Source organism: Tachysurus fulvidraco, chromosome 8 (assembly GCF_022655615.1).
Source record: "Tachysurus fulvidraco isolate hzauxx_2018 chromosome 8, HZAU_PFXX_2.0, whole genome shotgun sequence".
In the NCBI taxonomy this organism is placed as follows: domain Eukaryota; kingdom Metazoa; phylum Chordata; class Actinopteri; order Siluriformes; family Bagridae; genus Tachysurus; species Tachysurus fulvidraco.
Genome location: NC_062525.1, coordinates 26,293,475 through 26,309,703, shown reverse-complemented (window position 1 = coordinate 26,309,703; position 16,229 = coordinate 26,293,475). Strand labels below are relative to the sequence as shown.

General features: G+C 41.3%; 1 protein-coding gene across 4 annotated transcripts in view; it reads left to right on the top strand.

Moving 5' to 3' along the window:
- Window positions 1-15,660: 15,660 nt before the first annotated feature.
- Window positions 15,661-16,229, top strand: part of exoc6 (exocyst complex component 6) — a 42,948-nt gene continuing 42,379 nt past the window's right edge. For 3 of the 4 annotated variants that reach the window (XM_047817256.1, XM_047817255.1, XM_047817253.1), the window contains exon 1: window positions 15,662-15,817. In XM_047817256.1, coding sequence (XP_047673212.1) covers window positions 15,690-15,817 — 128 coding nt within the window. In that variant the 5' untranslated portion in view covers window positions 15,662-15,689. Of the gene's footprint in view, window positions 15,818-16,229 lie in introns of all 4 variants that reach the window. The other variant, XM_047817252.1, reaches the window with a different exon arrangement.

Below are 16,229 nucleotides of genomic sequence, written 5' to 3'. Positions count from 1 at the left end.
ACACACCACTCCAAAACAAGTTGCTAAATATTTATTTGACCCTAAAGAACATACTACAAGTCTTTAATGTGCTATTATTTACTGTAGATGTTCACTTTCCATCATCACTCTATTCTATGGGGTTCTCCATTGGCAGAGCATCCAGTTCAATAACTTTTGAAAAGAGGCACACACCACTCCAAAACAAGTTGCTAAATATTTATTTGACCCTTAAGAACATACTACAAGTCTTTACTGTGCTATTATTTACTCTAGATGTTATGTGCTATTATTTACTCTAGATGTTCAATTTCCATCATCACTCTATTCTATGGGGTTCTCCAGTGGCAGAGCATCCAGTTCAATAACTTTGGAAAAGAGGCACACCACTCCAAAACAAGTTGCTAAATATTTATTTGGCCCTAAAGAACATACTACAAGTGTTTAATTTGCTATTATTTACTCTAGATGTTATGTGCTATTATTTACTAGGGTTAGGGTTAGGTTTTTGAAAGTATACAATGACTCCCCCCATCACAGGGTCTTAACCTGCGTGGTTGTATAGGGAGACAAGGGAAAGGCACTCGCCGACGCATGTTATTGCACTATCGCTCTGTCAGAACTTTGTTTGTGTTTGGGTCCCAACTGGTATTTGAGGAACAGGGAGGTGAGCCACTGAAATGAGTGAGTCTGTCTCCAAGTTTTAGGATTTTCCTAAAAAAGAGGTGTATTTATTTATTTATTTATTTATTCATTCATTCATTCATTCATTCATTCATTCATACATTCATTCATTTATGTGTTATTTAAGAAGAATTTAATTTTATAATTAATGGTTTATTTAAGGTTGTTTAACAAACATTTTATGAATTGCAGGACACATCATCAGCAGGGCACCTCAGACTCAACGGGTGTTTCGGACTTTGATCACTGAACACCCTCCTCTGAGGCGGCCAGCCGTTGGTGGATCAAGCCTCGGCTTGTGTCCCATCTCCAATCAGAAGCTAACTAATGCTAACGCTAAGTAACTCCTCCGTATGGGTGGAGTCATTGAACTATTTTGCCTATTAACCTATTTTATCTATCTATTTATTTGTTTATAATGGGCTCTAATTTGCTCTTAAAAGAAGAGAGTGGAAGTGAAGGAGAGCAGAATGGGAGTATTGTTAACATTATTTGAGTATTATTTCTATCAAAGTGCTAACCTGGACATTTTCTAAAATGTAGTGAGGAAAATGGGAAGCTAACATGGTGTGGGTGCAGTGTGGTGCATGATGTGCTGTCATGTGGTTGGTGCTAGCCACCAGTAGAAGACTTGGCCCCATTTAAGGTCTGTTGGCCCCAGACCACCGCCCTGCGTGCTGTCCTAGTGGACCCAGGGAGGCCGGCTACAAACCTTACCCAGCCAAGAATGTCACTTGTTAACACCGCAAGGTTTCCCGAGACATTCTGGCAGGGTCGACGAACAGGTCCGCGAACGAGTCCAACGCTGTCCTAGTAGACCCACGGAGGCCAAAAACTCACCTTGGAGGCCGTATACTCACCTAGGGTCTGAGAACTGGATCGACGCATCCGGGAAGCGTTGCAGGGGCACTAGCCAAGCACCTCTTCGTTAACACCGCAAGGTATTCGAGATGCTCGGTTCGTTCCCTTTTCCTAGCTAAATCAATTTCAGAAGGTTCAGAGCAAACACTTACCGCTGCAGAAGTTTCATGTTGTCTCCGCTTACAGGAAAAAACAGAACTTGAAGGATCTTTTGGTCAGATCTTCGCTTTCTTCGGATCCTGTTGCAGCACCTCCGACTTGGACAAAGTATTTCCGCCAGCCTAAAGTCCTGTGGACGGGTCCTAGGGGACGTGTTGTGTTACCTTGCATAACCTTATTGACTCGGAATGTTGTTTATCTGATAACCTGTACTCATTGTGATCATCGATATGTGGGGGAAACGGGCAATACACTACAGGCACGATTGAAACAACATCTTCATAACATTAACCTTCAGAATCTTAACACACCATTAGTAAAACATTTTGCTTCTGTAGATTTGTCTCACCTTTTTTTCTCACCTTTCTATGGTCTTCTGGGGAAAGAAGACGGAGGGAGATGGTTTGGATAAGGGATTTGAACACCTCTTTTCCAGCGGGTTTTAATATTGGGGATCGGATATGGGCTGGAGTAGGGGATCCTGTTTGGTAATTCGTGGTCTAGATTGTACACCCCCTTTTGTTTTCTTGAAGTGATGTGAGGGTATGTTTGACTTTTGGAGTGATCAGTGATGGAATTTGTTGATTGGCACTTATACTTTAGCACTTAAAGACCATGTAGAGCCATACAGATTCACCGAGCTGGAATGATATTCTACCAATCCTGGTTCCCAGTCCTTCTTTTTCTCTCTAGTCTGTATTTTTGGTCTAGAGTTGTATTTTGGTCCCTCCTTTTTCTTCTCCTCCTCCCCCGATCGATTAGCACTTATGGTAGGTGGACATTATAGGTCCATCATAACTTTAAATCTACTAGAATTACTTCTTTTTTCACTATTTATGGTGTGCCCTCAAACCTAACCATAACTCGTCTCTATTCTTCTTTATTTTTGTTAATTTCTAACCTAATCATAACCGATTTTTCATGGTCGTAGTATAATGGTAGGTGGACGTTACAGGTTGACCACAACCGTAACCTAACCTTAACCTAACCATAACCGATCCCGACTTTTCAGAAGCTCTACAACAGCCTTTAACCTAACCATAACCAACTTTTCTTGATTGTTGCATAATGGTAGGTGGATGTTACAGGTTGACCACAACCGTAACCTAACCATAACCTAACCATAACCTAACCATAACCGATCTCGACTTTCTAGAACCTCTATAACAGCCCTTAACCTAACCATAACCGATTCTTTAGATTGTGGCATGGGGTTGTGTTAATGTTACATGTTGACCACAACTGTAACCTAACCATAGCCTAACTATAACCGATCCCGACCTTTCCAGAACCTCTACAACAGCCCTTAACCTAACCATAACCGATTCTTTAGGTTGTGGCTTGGTTTTGTATTGTTGGTACATGTTGATCACGACCTTAACCTAACCATAACCGATTTTGTTTTTTCATATTAGTCATAAAACCTAATCATAACCGCTCTCTTCAGACTGTTGCATGATAATAGGTGAACATTACATGTTGACCATAACCTCAACCTAACCATAACCGATTCCAGTTTTTTATTGCAACAGTTTTCCTTTTTTCTTTTTTTCTTTCTTTTTCTTTTTTTTCTCTCTTCTTTTTCTTCTTTTTTTCATTATATATAATTTTCTTTGGTATTATCTTTATCTAGGGTTCTTTAGGCCAGTGCACCACAAGGATGTGATTCCTCAAATTAAACATCTATTTCTAAACCCAATCCCAACCCTGCCCCCAACCCCAACCTAACCCTTATACCTAACCCTAAACTTAACCCTTGGCTCCGGCTACATCCACGCAGGTTAAGACCCTGTGATGGGGGGTCATTGTACAGTTCCAAAACCTAACCCCAACCCTAATCCTAACCCTAATTTTGTACATAAACCCATAGGAAAATGTACAATACCGTATCTCCACTGGTGGTGGCGCTATCAAGCTGAAACCATGTGCAATCGACTCCCCGCCCCCTAATTAGTATATATACCAAATTTCAGAGCTCTAGAGCAAAAAAGTGCATTAGCACATATGTGCATTTTCGTTTTGACCACACAACCTAACCCTAACCCTAACCTAACCCCAAACCCTAACCCTTCCTAACCCTAACCCTAAAAATGTGCATTTGCACACATGTGCATTTTCGTTTTGACCACACAACCCTAACCCTAATTGGTATATATTCCAAATTTCAGAGCTCTAGAGCAGAAAATGAGCAAAAATGTGCATTTGCACATATGTGCATTTTCGTTTTTGACCACACAACCTAACCCTAACCCCGAACCGTACCCCCCCCACATCCTCCAGGCCAACAAGGGAAAGCGGATGGGAGAGTCATCATTCCACTGATGATCAAATTCTCCCGATATAACCTCTACTTAAGCAGGACTCTAAAACACAATTTCCACACCACATTCCAGGATGACCAATCTTCCTTAGGGGTTCGGGTATTAACAACCTTCACAAAGAACCCCAACCTGTTATTGGTCCGCAGCAAGCTACACCCCCCCAACCAAAAAGAAAAAAGAACCCTGCTGGACCATCTAATAGCAAGAAACCCTATCACGGGGGGCGTACAACCTACCACGGAACATCCCCCTTAATACACCAAATTGCGTTTACCTGATCCGATGCAAAAAATGCGATAAACAGTACGTTGGGGAAACAGGGAACTCTATGCGGACCAGACTCGCAGCACACCGTTACAACATTAGGCACAGGAAGAAAAAACATACTCACCTTGTATCCCACTTTCTGAGACATGGATTCCAGGCAGTCCATGGCCTGGCGGTGGAACACAAACAAACGTGGTCCACAAGGGAATGCCAAGGAGAGACACTGGATAAGAAAATTAAACACCCAATACCCACATGGCCTGAATGTGGGGGAAAATGTTAAAAGTTCTGTATATATGTGTTAAATATTGTTAGCATGTCAGATTGGTTACCTGAGTTTTGTTCCTCACCCCTAAAGAGTGTAAATACTTCCTATAAAAAGGTATATTATCTTATGTAAATATGTTGATCAATCTACCTATTAAATGGTTGAAGGGGTATATGATGATTTGGGGCTGACTCATAAGGGAACTGCTACCTGGGGTCACCCCAAGATCTGAACCCTAACAACCTAGCCTCAAACCCAAACCTAAACCCAAGCCCTAACACCAACCCTAATCATAAACACACCTTAGCCCCTAGCCCTAATTCCAGAACCCTACCCTGACACAGACCCTAGCCTTAGCCCCCAGTTCTAATTAAAAAAACCCTAACCCTAACCACACCATAGTCTCTAGCACTAAAACCATTCCTGGGGCCATGTTGGGGCCACAACAGCCTAAACCCCAAAACCTAACCCTAACCCTAGCCCTAACTCGAAACCTCAGTCCCAGCCCCGGCCTTAACTCCGAAAGGTTAATAAGGATAGAATAATGAAAAAATATTAAAAATAAAAAATAAATAAAGATAAAAAATAAATTCATTATTTTAAGGAAAAGGTAAGTACAAGGTAAGTAAAGGGTATGTATTGTTTCAACTTAAAAGGACAGAATGTATATGTAATTGTCTAAAAGGTAAGCAAAGTTCTTTTTTTTGTCACGATCAGCATAAACTTTTGTTTCTAAAAATACCAAAATTTAAATTTCTTGGTAACCTACCCTCACCGGGAAAACGGGGCATATACACCACCAGCCCAACTCAATCAACAGGAATCCAAGTCGGGGAGGCTATGCTAGTAGAAGCCTGATTGTTCCTGAATCTATTCTGGAAGCCTTGGCTTGGGAATAAGGTAAGGAATTAATCCGCTAGCGTATGCTCTACCCCTGGGGTCCCAACCCAGTAGAAGCTTGATGGCTTCTCGAAGGATTCCAACTACTTGTGAGACGGGATTTGTAGGGAAGTCATCCGCTGGGTTGCTACCCGGCCAGGGCCATCCGGGACGGCGTGTTGCACGATGAACTCCGGACCCCTGGTTTAGCTAGAACGGGACAAACCAGGCATCTTGGATACCTTGCGGTGTTAACAAAGGGATGCTTGGCTAGGGCCCAACCAGGTACCCTGGATATCCATGAAGGGGTGCCAGGGTGATATAGTTAGTTCATTGATAGTTTGTAGACCTAGTCGCAGACCCTACTCGGGTGTCTCGGGAAACCTTGCGGTGTTAACAAGGGACATTCTGGGCAGGGTGAGGTAAGTGGCCAGCCTCCCTGGGTCCACTAGGACAGCATGCAGGGCAGTGGTCTGGGGCCAACAGACCTTAAATGGGGCCAAGTCTTTTTCTGGTGGCTAGCACCGCCCACACATCAGTCCATCGTGCACCACACTGCACTCACACCGTGTTGGCTTCCAATTTTCTCATTTTACATTGTAAATGTAAATTGCTCAAGGAATGTTTACAATATTGCTAGCAAAATTATATCCAAAATTGGCGTTGGCTAAAATAAGAAAGGGTATCCTCCTTTTTAGAGGCTCTCTCTTATTTTAGAAACTTTTGGCTTCCCATTTTCTCTTTTTACATTTTAAATGTCTCAGAAAATAGTCATCATCCGGAAAAATTGCTCAAGTAATGTTTACAGTAATGCTAGCAAAATTATGAAGGTACCAATAATAATACCCAAAATTGGCGGTGGCTAAAATAAGAAAGGGTATCCTCCCTTTTTGAGGCTCTCTCTTATTTTAGATTCCTATTTTAGAAACTTTCTTATTTCAGGACAACTCTCATCCTTTAGGAATAAATGATAGATAAATAAATAAATGAATCAATAAATAGATTAGTTAAAATAGGTCAATAGGTAAATAGCTTAATAACTCATTCAATACAGATAAGATACTTAGCTTTAGCTTTAGAAATGGTTACTTTCTGATTGGGCTTGGGACACAAGCCGAGGCTTGATCGACCTACGGCTGGCCGCCTCAGAGGAGGGTGTATAGTGACTAAAGGCCGAAACACCCTATGAATCTGAGGTGCACTACTGATGATGTGTCCTAAAATTTAGTCTAGCAATCCTAAACCCTTTAAAATAGAACAATGTGTGTTAAAATGCACTCTTAAATAAATTAAAATGAGTAAATTAATAAGTAAACAACTTTTTCTTGATAAAGAAAAAACCTAAAGACTTTTCAATTTAGGAGATTGACCCACTCAACGCAGTGGCTCACCTCCTTTTGCTCAAACACAAAAAAACCCAGTGTGGTTTTAAATAAAACAAAATTCTGACAGAGCGATAGCAGTGCAATAACATGCTTCGGCCCGTGCCCCAACCCTAACATTCATCCCATCAGGCATGATGGGCAGAAAACAGCATGAAATACAAACACGATATGATCTGCAACAATATCACAGGAGAACCAAACTGGCTGCTTATTTCCAAAATGAGGCAGACTCGAATCCCCCTCCTTTTACACCTAAATCAGACTGGGTCCCACCCGAGGACAAACTACCTACCGAACTCCACACATTATTCCAGACTGATTTAGGATATCTGAAAAAACATTTCAGACTGTCCCAGACTGAACCTAACCTTAGCCCGGGGGAAATCAAGGCTCTAAAAGAACTTAGGGAAAACAAACATTGTTATTAAGCCTGCCGATAAAGGCAGTGATATAGTAATATGGGACAGACAACAATACCTATGGGAGGGATATAGGCAATTATTTGACCCCAAATATTATAGAAGATTAGATAAACCTATTTATTTAGACACAATAATTATCTCTGTACAAAAAGAAATTTATCAATGCGAAACAGAAAGCCTATCTATTGGGGAATGGGGAGCCCAGAGGTAGGGGGTTTTACATGCTCCCCAAAATTCATAAGGACCGATCCAAATGGAGCAAACCGTTCGAGATTACCCCAGGGAGGTCTATAGTGTCGGATTGCGGCAGCGAGACGTACTATACGGTTGAATTCGTGGATTTTTATTTAAATCCCTCTCGATTCGCCACCCTAGCTATATAAAGGACGCGTATGATTTTGTCCAAAAAAATAGAGAGATTAGAAATTCCAGAAAATGCTATCCTGTTCACCATGGACATAGATAGCCTTTATATAAACATTGACACTCGGGATGGAATAAGGGCCGTACAAAATATTTTCCAAAAATACCGAGACATCTCTAGGCCGGATAAAGAACTCCTCCAACTACTGACAATCAATCTAAAAGGAATGATTTTGAATTCAATGGTGAGTTCTTCCTACAGATTAAAGGCACAGCGATGAGCAAAAAATTCGCCCCCGCCTATGCCAACATATTTATGGCTGAATGGGAGGCCTCTGCATTGGCACAGTGGTCTAAACAGCCTCTTCACTACTTCAGATATTTGGATGATATCTGGGGGGTATGGACTCATTCGGAGGATTAATTTAACCAGTTGGTGATTGTGCTGCACGATTAATCCAATCGCAATCGCGATATCAAGCCTGTGCGATTTTATGAAATAAATGAATGCATGTGTGGACATGACAACCCATTCTCTCTGAAAGCTGTTTGCCTATTTTATACACTACACCGCTATCCGCTAATAAAAAAAAAAGTTCAGTGAGTTTCAATTTAGGCAGCGGCACATGTGGCTCGTATGGTCATTTCGTGACTTTTTCCGGTGTGCAGCGCGGAACGGGTGAAGATGGATGCCGAGCAGGCGGACACTGAACTGGTGGCCAGAAAAAATGTCTCTACGGTTAGAATCCTGTGTGTCCATGGCAACGCTCTGTTTTTCATGGCAACGGTGTGTTATAGTTAGCAGTGGTCTGGTATCAAGAAATAGTGTGTGCGTAGAAAGAAATCGTCGACACGCCGCTCAAAAAAAATAAATCCCGAGTGCAAGTCCACCGTCTAGGCGGCTTTTTGTGTTAAATGACATTTCCTGTCGCTGCGCAGGCGCTTTTATTGTACATTACGATTAAAAGCAGTATCAATAAAGTAAAAAATGTGATGTGCGTCAAGTTCGAGTGTATGTACTGTTTAAACGAGTGTTCTCAACTTTTCACTGATACTTTTGTGATTCGCAGAGTTTTGACAAGTTTTATAGCCTTGATATTGTTTCTTATTCAAAAGTGGTGACAGAAAAAACTCTTTACCCCCAACCTGAAACCTCTTCCCCTGTCACAATCACATCATAATCAAAATTAATAATGAGGCTTAAAAGCAAATGTATATGTAAGGGAATCAAGTTTAATAATTACATGTAATATTGCTCCAAATATCAATAATGGTGTGTGCAATACCATGTATAACTTGCATTTAAGTTGGTAATTTACACACATGCTTTATTGCACAAAAAGAGTTTTCACCCTAAACACACGTAATCTGGTTTGGTGAAGTCACAATTCCTGAGGTTCCATCGTATTTGCATCCTTTGAGTATGCATCCATCGTATTTGCATTAAATCCTCTTCAGGGCCCTCAGGCCACGAGGATATAACAGGTCCTTTCTGAGAAGAATATAGAAATCATACCTGTTAAGAAACACCCAGGCAGAGGGCGCAACCATACCTTTCATCCTGACATACTCCTTGGCAGCCATGATTCTGACCAGAGGTGAAATCCAACTTCGAAACCCTATTGGGACAAGCACAAAGATTTAAGGACCACAGAGTCATTGCAGCATTTAGAAAGAACAAAAGTTTACAGGATTACAGTCTGTACCCTTAGCCCTAAATAGGATTTAGTGTGTTCTCCATTCTTGAACCCTAATCCTAACATGCCTTTTCCCTTGACTCCCGCTACATCCACGCAGGTTAAGACCCTGTGATGGGGGAGTCATTGTACATTTCCCAAAAACCTAACCCTAATCCCAACCCTACTCCTAAATCCCAACCTTAACCCCATCCCTAATCCTATCCCTAATCCCCTATCCCTAAAAACTGTATCATACTAGTCTGATATGTATGTGTATATCTATATCTATCTATCTATCTATCTATCTATATATATATATATATATATATGTGTGTGTGTGTGTGTGTGTGTGTGTGTTTGTGTGTACTTATATTATATATATATATATATATATATATATATATATATATATGTGTGTGTGTGTGTGTGTGTTTGTGTGTACTTATATTATATATATATATATATATATATATATATTTATTTATTTATTTATTATTTATATAGTTTGAGTGTACTTATATTATATATATATTAATATTAAACTTAGCTAAAAACAAAAAGAAGGGGAAAGAACATTTTGCAAAAGAAAAAGATTGTGGAGGGAAAAGGGAGGGGCCTCTTGTGTGTGAGAGAGAGAGCTTATATAAAGGGGAGAGGGACAGAGGCTGCTCATTTCGGGTTTGGCTTTTCACTGAGTAACATCCTTTCCTTGTTTAATGCCTACAGCCTATGTGATTACTTTTCTTTTTCTTAACGTAACGTACTTCTTAAAACATGGCCCGAGGATCGATTGAGAGCGGAATCCCAGGGGATGGCCCATGCATTTCCGGTCCCTCGAGAGGGGATACCGGTTTCTTGCTTTTTCCCTAACCCTAACCCTATTTCAGCCTCCTAGGACCTATAGAAATGAAGTGCACCCCCATAGGGGGGTGCAGTTTCGCATTTATCCCTTTATACCCTAATCCTAATTAGTGTAAATATACAAAATTTCAGAGCTCTAGAGCAAAAAATGAGCAAAAATGTGCATTTGCACATATGTGCATTTTTGTTTTGACCACACAACACTAAACCTAAACCTTAACCCTAACCCTGAATTTAAAGTGACCAAATGTGATTTTTATAGATCTTTACTTATTATTTATTATTACTTTACTTATGATCTTCACTAATTTAAAACAAAAAAGATAAAGACAAACTGTTTTTTGTACATGATAGTCTATGACATGTAGAGGAAAAAATTCTGTTCACAATTTCTGTCAGCAGAGGTCACTGTTACCCCACCCTCCACATGTTACTCAGGCTATTTAATGACTTGGATTGGCCTTCCACTAAAAATCTGGTAGGGAGTTTCACTTTTCTTTTGATAGTGTTGCCAACCGACTCCAAAGGACCTGAAACATGCTCCCAAACACATTCTGGAAGAGCGATTTGGGTTGTGCCAGTTTTGGGTCCCATACATTTTGAATGGGAACAAACTTTCACTTACAACTCCCAAACAAAAGGTTTAACTGAAATGGAAGTGCAATCTGCCTGCCCTACTTTACGTAACCAGCCCTGTCTCTCTTCTGGACCTTCTGTTCCAGAAATATGGCAAAAATAATTTCTGTTAATGTCCTATCTCAAGAACGGTAGGTCATCGCAAGACAAGGGAATCGGATCCACAAAGTAAGGTAATTGATGCACTTCAATCAATCAATCAATCAAATTTTATTTATAGAGCACCTTACAACTGCCAAAAGGAGCACAAGGTGCTTTCCAGTAAAACAACAATAAAAAAAAGCAAAATAAATAGAATCAATAAGAACACAATGAAACATAAAATAGCAGTTGAAATCGGATCTATGCGTTAAAAGCTTGTATGGATAAATATGTCTTCAACTGCGATTTAAAAACACTCAGCACAGTGATGGATCGTAAATATGCTGGAAGTGCGTTCCACAGCTTTGGTCCCTTGATGGCAAATGACCGGCCTCCAAACTTCTCATAATTGTATTTGGGAATGACCAGAGAGGTATGTCCAGAGGAGTGGAGAGATCTGGCTCGTTGGTAGACCTTTATTAATTCTGTGAGATAGGCTGGGGCCAGACCATTGATGGCCTTGAACACACAGAGAAGGACCTTATACTCCACCCTAAACCGCACCGGAAGCCAGTGAAGCGAGTGGAGGACAGGGGTGATGTGTGAGCGTTTGGAGGTGTTGGAGAGAAGACGTGCTGCCGCGTTTTGTACTATTTGAAGCCGATTGAGAAGTGATTGATTAAGTCCAGTGTAGAGAGCATTACAGTAGTCAATCCTTGAGCTGATTAAGGCATGTATAGCTTTTTCAAGGTCAGCTTGAGACAAGAATGATTTTACCTTGCTGAGTAGTCTTAGCTGATAAAAGCTCGCCTTCACTACTGCACTGATTTGCTTATCGAAGTGCATTCCCTTGTCAAAAATAACACCCAGGTTACGCATGGTAGAAGCAAACTGAGGTGTTAGAGAACCAAAAGTAAGAGAACTGCTGGATGAATCTGGGCTAAACAGGATGTACTCAGTCTTTTCTTCATTCAAATGAAGAAAGTTCTGGGAAAGCCACTGTTTGATATCCTGAAGGCAATTATGGAGCGTGTCCAATGCAGAACGATTACTCAAAATCACAGGAAGATAGATCTGGAGGTCGTCAGCATAGAAATGAAATTGAACATTGTGAATGGAGATGAGTTGACCAAGTGGCAGCATGTAGAGTGAGAAAGGAGTAGGACCAAGAATAGATCCTTGAGGCACACCAGATGATAGAGGAGCAACCGAGGAAGAATAGTCATTAAGCATTACTGAAAAGGTTCTGTTAGCAAGGTATGATGAGAACCAATTTAGCACTGCACCCTGCAGACCAACAACATGTTGAAGACGAGAGATGAGGATGGCATGATCCACGGTGTCAAATGCAGCGGTTAGGTCCAGTAATACCAAAACCACAGAGCTTTTCCCATCCAGGGCTCTAAGAATGTCATTATGGACCCTCAATAGCGCTGATTCAGTGCTATGTCTTGACCTGAAACCGGACTGAAAAGTATCACCAATGCCTTGCAGTTGTAGGTGAGACTGCAGCTGTGCGGAAACAAGCTTCTCCATCAACTTAGACAGAAATGATAGGTTAGATATAGGACGGAAGTTGGAGAATATGGAGGGATCAAGGTTGGGTTTCTTGAGCAGTGGTCTCACAATAGCGTGTTTGAGAGCAGCGGGAACAGTACCCACCCTAAAACAGCTGTTTATGAAGGGGACAAGGATGGGACCTATGATGTCGACCGTCTCCTTCAAAATCCTGGCAGGAACAGTGTCTAGGGGGCAGGTGGTAGGCTTCAACTCGTGGACAGCTTTTTTCAGGTCCACCAGAGTAACTGCATCAAAGTTCTCTAGCACACATTGCGCCGCACGAGTGGACATGGCAACAGTGGGGACTTGTGTAATGGTTTGCCTAACAAACAAAACCTTGTCCAAAAAATGTTGCTTGAATGCGTTGCATATGTTTACAGATACGTCATTCAATGCGACAGACACCGGATTTATAACAGAGTTGATAGTGCTGAATAAAATTCCAGGGCGGTGGCTATTGTTATTGATGAGAGCAGAAAGGTACTGTCCTTTAGCTTCCTCTAGTGCACTCTGATAGGTGGCAAGACTGTCTCTAAACATCTCCAGAGACACCTGCAACCTATCCTTCTTCCATTTTCGCTCAGCCTGTCTACACCGGCGCCTGAGGGCCCGAGTTGTATCATTGAGCCAGGGGTCCAATGCACCATTGGTTGATTTAACCTTGTAGGGCGCAACAGAGTCCATAATCCTGGAGCAGGTGGTATGGAAGGAGGCGAGGAAATGTTCCGAGCAAAGAGACGATGCCAATTCAGCAGTGGAGGCGAGATCAGAAACAGAGAAAGCAGCAGCAAAGTCATCGACTGTAGATGAGGTAATAATGCGACGACGATGGGGGGCAGTAGACGTTGGTGCAGGTGGAACAGCACAAATGTCAAACCGTATAAGAGAATGGTCAGAGATGGAAAAATCCATGACCTCACAGGTTGACACAATCACCCCACGAGAGATAATAAGGTCAAGGGTGTGACCTAACCTATGGGTGGGACAGGAAATGGACTGAGCCAGATCTAATGAGTCTAAAAGTGCCTTAAATTCATTAGCAGGTTTATCAGAGGGGCAGCAAACATGAATGTTAAAGTCACCACAGATTAGAATGTTGTCAAACTTTGCTAGAAACTCTGTCAGAAACTCTGAGAACTCAATTAAAAAATATTTATTTAATTTGGGCGGCCAGTAGATTACTGCACATAAGATCGGGCAGGGTAGTGTAAGCACAAATACTTGTGACTCGAAACTGGAATACCCTCTAGTGGACAAGTGGCGGCACTTCAGGGACTGTCTATGTATGGTGGCTATCCCCCCGCCCCTACCCGTTTGCCGCGGCGTGTTTAGGTAAAGGTAACCAGAGGGGAGGATTTCCGAAAAGGCACTGACGTCACCTGGGGGAAGCCAAGTTTCTGTGAGGAAAAACCGATCCAGATTGTGGGAGGAAATGACATCATTGAGGACAAATGTTTTGTTATTGAGCGATCTGGTGTTACAAAGTGCCATGCGGAACGTGGACAAGTTGACAGGCGACGATGTCACACGAGGAATTGGACGGAGATTTCCTTGGACACAACCCCGAGTGGATGTATCAGCGCGGCGGAAACGGAACGCCAGTGTTGGAGCCAACCAGCCGAAGCCATCAATAGCATTCCCGCGATCTTCTAGCATTGTCACATCCTGGTTGATCTTGACCTCTCGGAGACAAAGAATCCAGGTGAGTCCTCAGCCTGACATGTAACCCGCCTCTCCGACCGCGTCTTCTGCGGCGCATCCTGCCTGGTAGCAGACAGACAGGGCGTCTCAGGAAAGGAGGAATAAATGTCAACAGTGGCGGAGGTGGTTTAAAGGACTGGGTATTTAAGAGGTGATTCGTTGTACAAAGCAGAGGTGGCTCCTGCTGGCCAGGTTTTCACCTGCTTCAGAACCGGTTTAGAGTCTGATGAGTGGTCTGTATGCTGGAATTAGCATAACAGAGATGTGGTCTGAGTAGCCAAGGTGGGGGTGGGGCTCCGCACGATACCAGCCTGTTTTCCCCTCCACATACTGATGGAATTTAGGGAGCATTGATTTGAGATTTGCATGATTGAAATCTCCGGCGATGATGAACAGTCCTTGAGGTGAACATTCTGCAGATCGTCAGCCCCATAGAGTTCACATAGTGCCTCTTTAGCATTAGTGCTGGGGGGAATGTACACTCAGACAATGAAAACCATGGTGAATTCCTGTAATAAATAAAATGGCCTGCATCTAACAGTCACAAACTCCACTAGCGATGAACAGTAACTAGAAACAAGCACAGAGATCTTCCACCATTCTGTGTTGATGTAAACACACACACCACCACCACGAGCCTTACCGCACAGAGCTGCATGCACTCTGAGACACACTGCACTCTAAAACACACTATAATACACACTCCAACACACAATACTCTGTAACACACACTATAACACATTTTATAACGACTATAACAACACACCAACAAATCCTACAATCTAAAACACTACAACACACTCTGCACTGTAACACACACTATAACACATTATATGATATCATAATTGTTTCTACTATATATGAGGATATTTCCATGATAGGATAAAACTAATCACTCTCCCATGTTATTCTTGAGTTCCAGAACACAAAGTGTGAATTTGGTAAAAAATCAAATTCAGGTGAATTTTTTGGCCAAAAAAAGCTTGAGCTGGTTGTCCAGACATCCCTGTGGTGACTGACTGGTACAATGCACTGACACCGTTTTTTTTTTTGTTTGTTTGTTTTTTTTTTAAATAACAGCCATTTCTTTATTATTGCAAGAATTCATCTTGTGGTTGTCCTTGGGTGCTGTTACTGCTCAAGTCCTTTTTCTCATGTGCTGTTTAAAATATGAGGATTTAAGAATGAACATCGTTGGATGGTTTTAATGATGGATTTTAAGAAATATAGATATGTAACATACACACTAACACATATATATTGTAAGATACACTTTACTGCATTTGTATTTGTAATTGTTCTGAATTTCAATTCCTGATATATAATTATAGATATCAAACAAATTCCTAAACATTGTCAAAGTGTTACTGCCACCTCAAACAAACTTAGTCAGTTCAGTATAAGGTCAGAGTTAATTAAGATGTTAGGAAATATTTAACAAGCACAGCAATGATAGTAGCTATGTAGGATTCAAAGTACCGAGGATCACGAGGACAGGTTTTTGCAGAGGTTGTGGCTTTCTGCTGACTCTGGTTTCTGTGCTATCCCATAAACTACACACACCCCAGATAGTGAAAGGGATCATGGAGAGCAGCAGAGCGAGGGCACCAACTCCGAGTCCCCCACAAGATGATGTTCAAGAGAAAAAAGTTTATTGCAATGTTTTTGTGGAGCTTGAGTCAGTAGACTTGCCTCTGGGGACAACCTTAAGGTAATTATTTATGAGTTTATTATTTGCATGCAATGGTTCAGCTTTGTGTTATATTCTGCATTATGAGCGAGTTGTTTCATCTGTCCAATTTCATACTATGTGGATTATTCAGCAAACTACGTTACACAGTTGTGGTGTTCGGAAAACACTAAGAGAATGTTTGGTGAAAAAACATGTCTAGTGTATAATATATGTGTATTGATTGTGTTTTATGCTATGTACTGTTGTTTCTGTCACATTATGTATGTTAAAATATTAACATATAGGCTATGGTTAATAAGTGTCAAAAGCAACAAAACAATAATAACTAACATTTAAAAACAATGCATATTAAGGTCAATTATTCTGCTTATTATTAGTAAAATTATTGAAAATTGTGGACTAAAATTTATATATAACACATGAAAGAAAC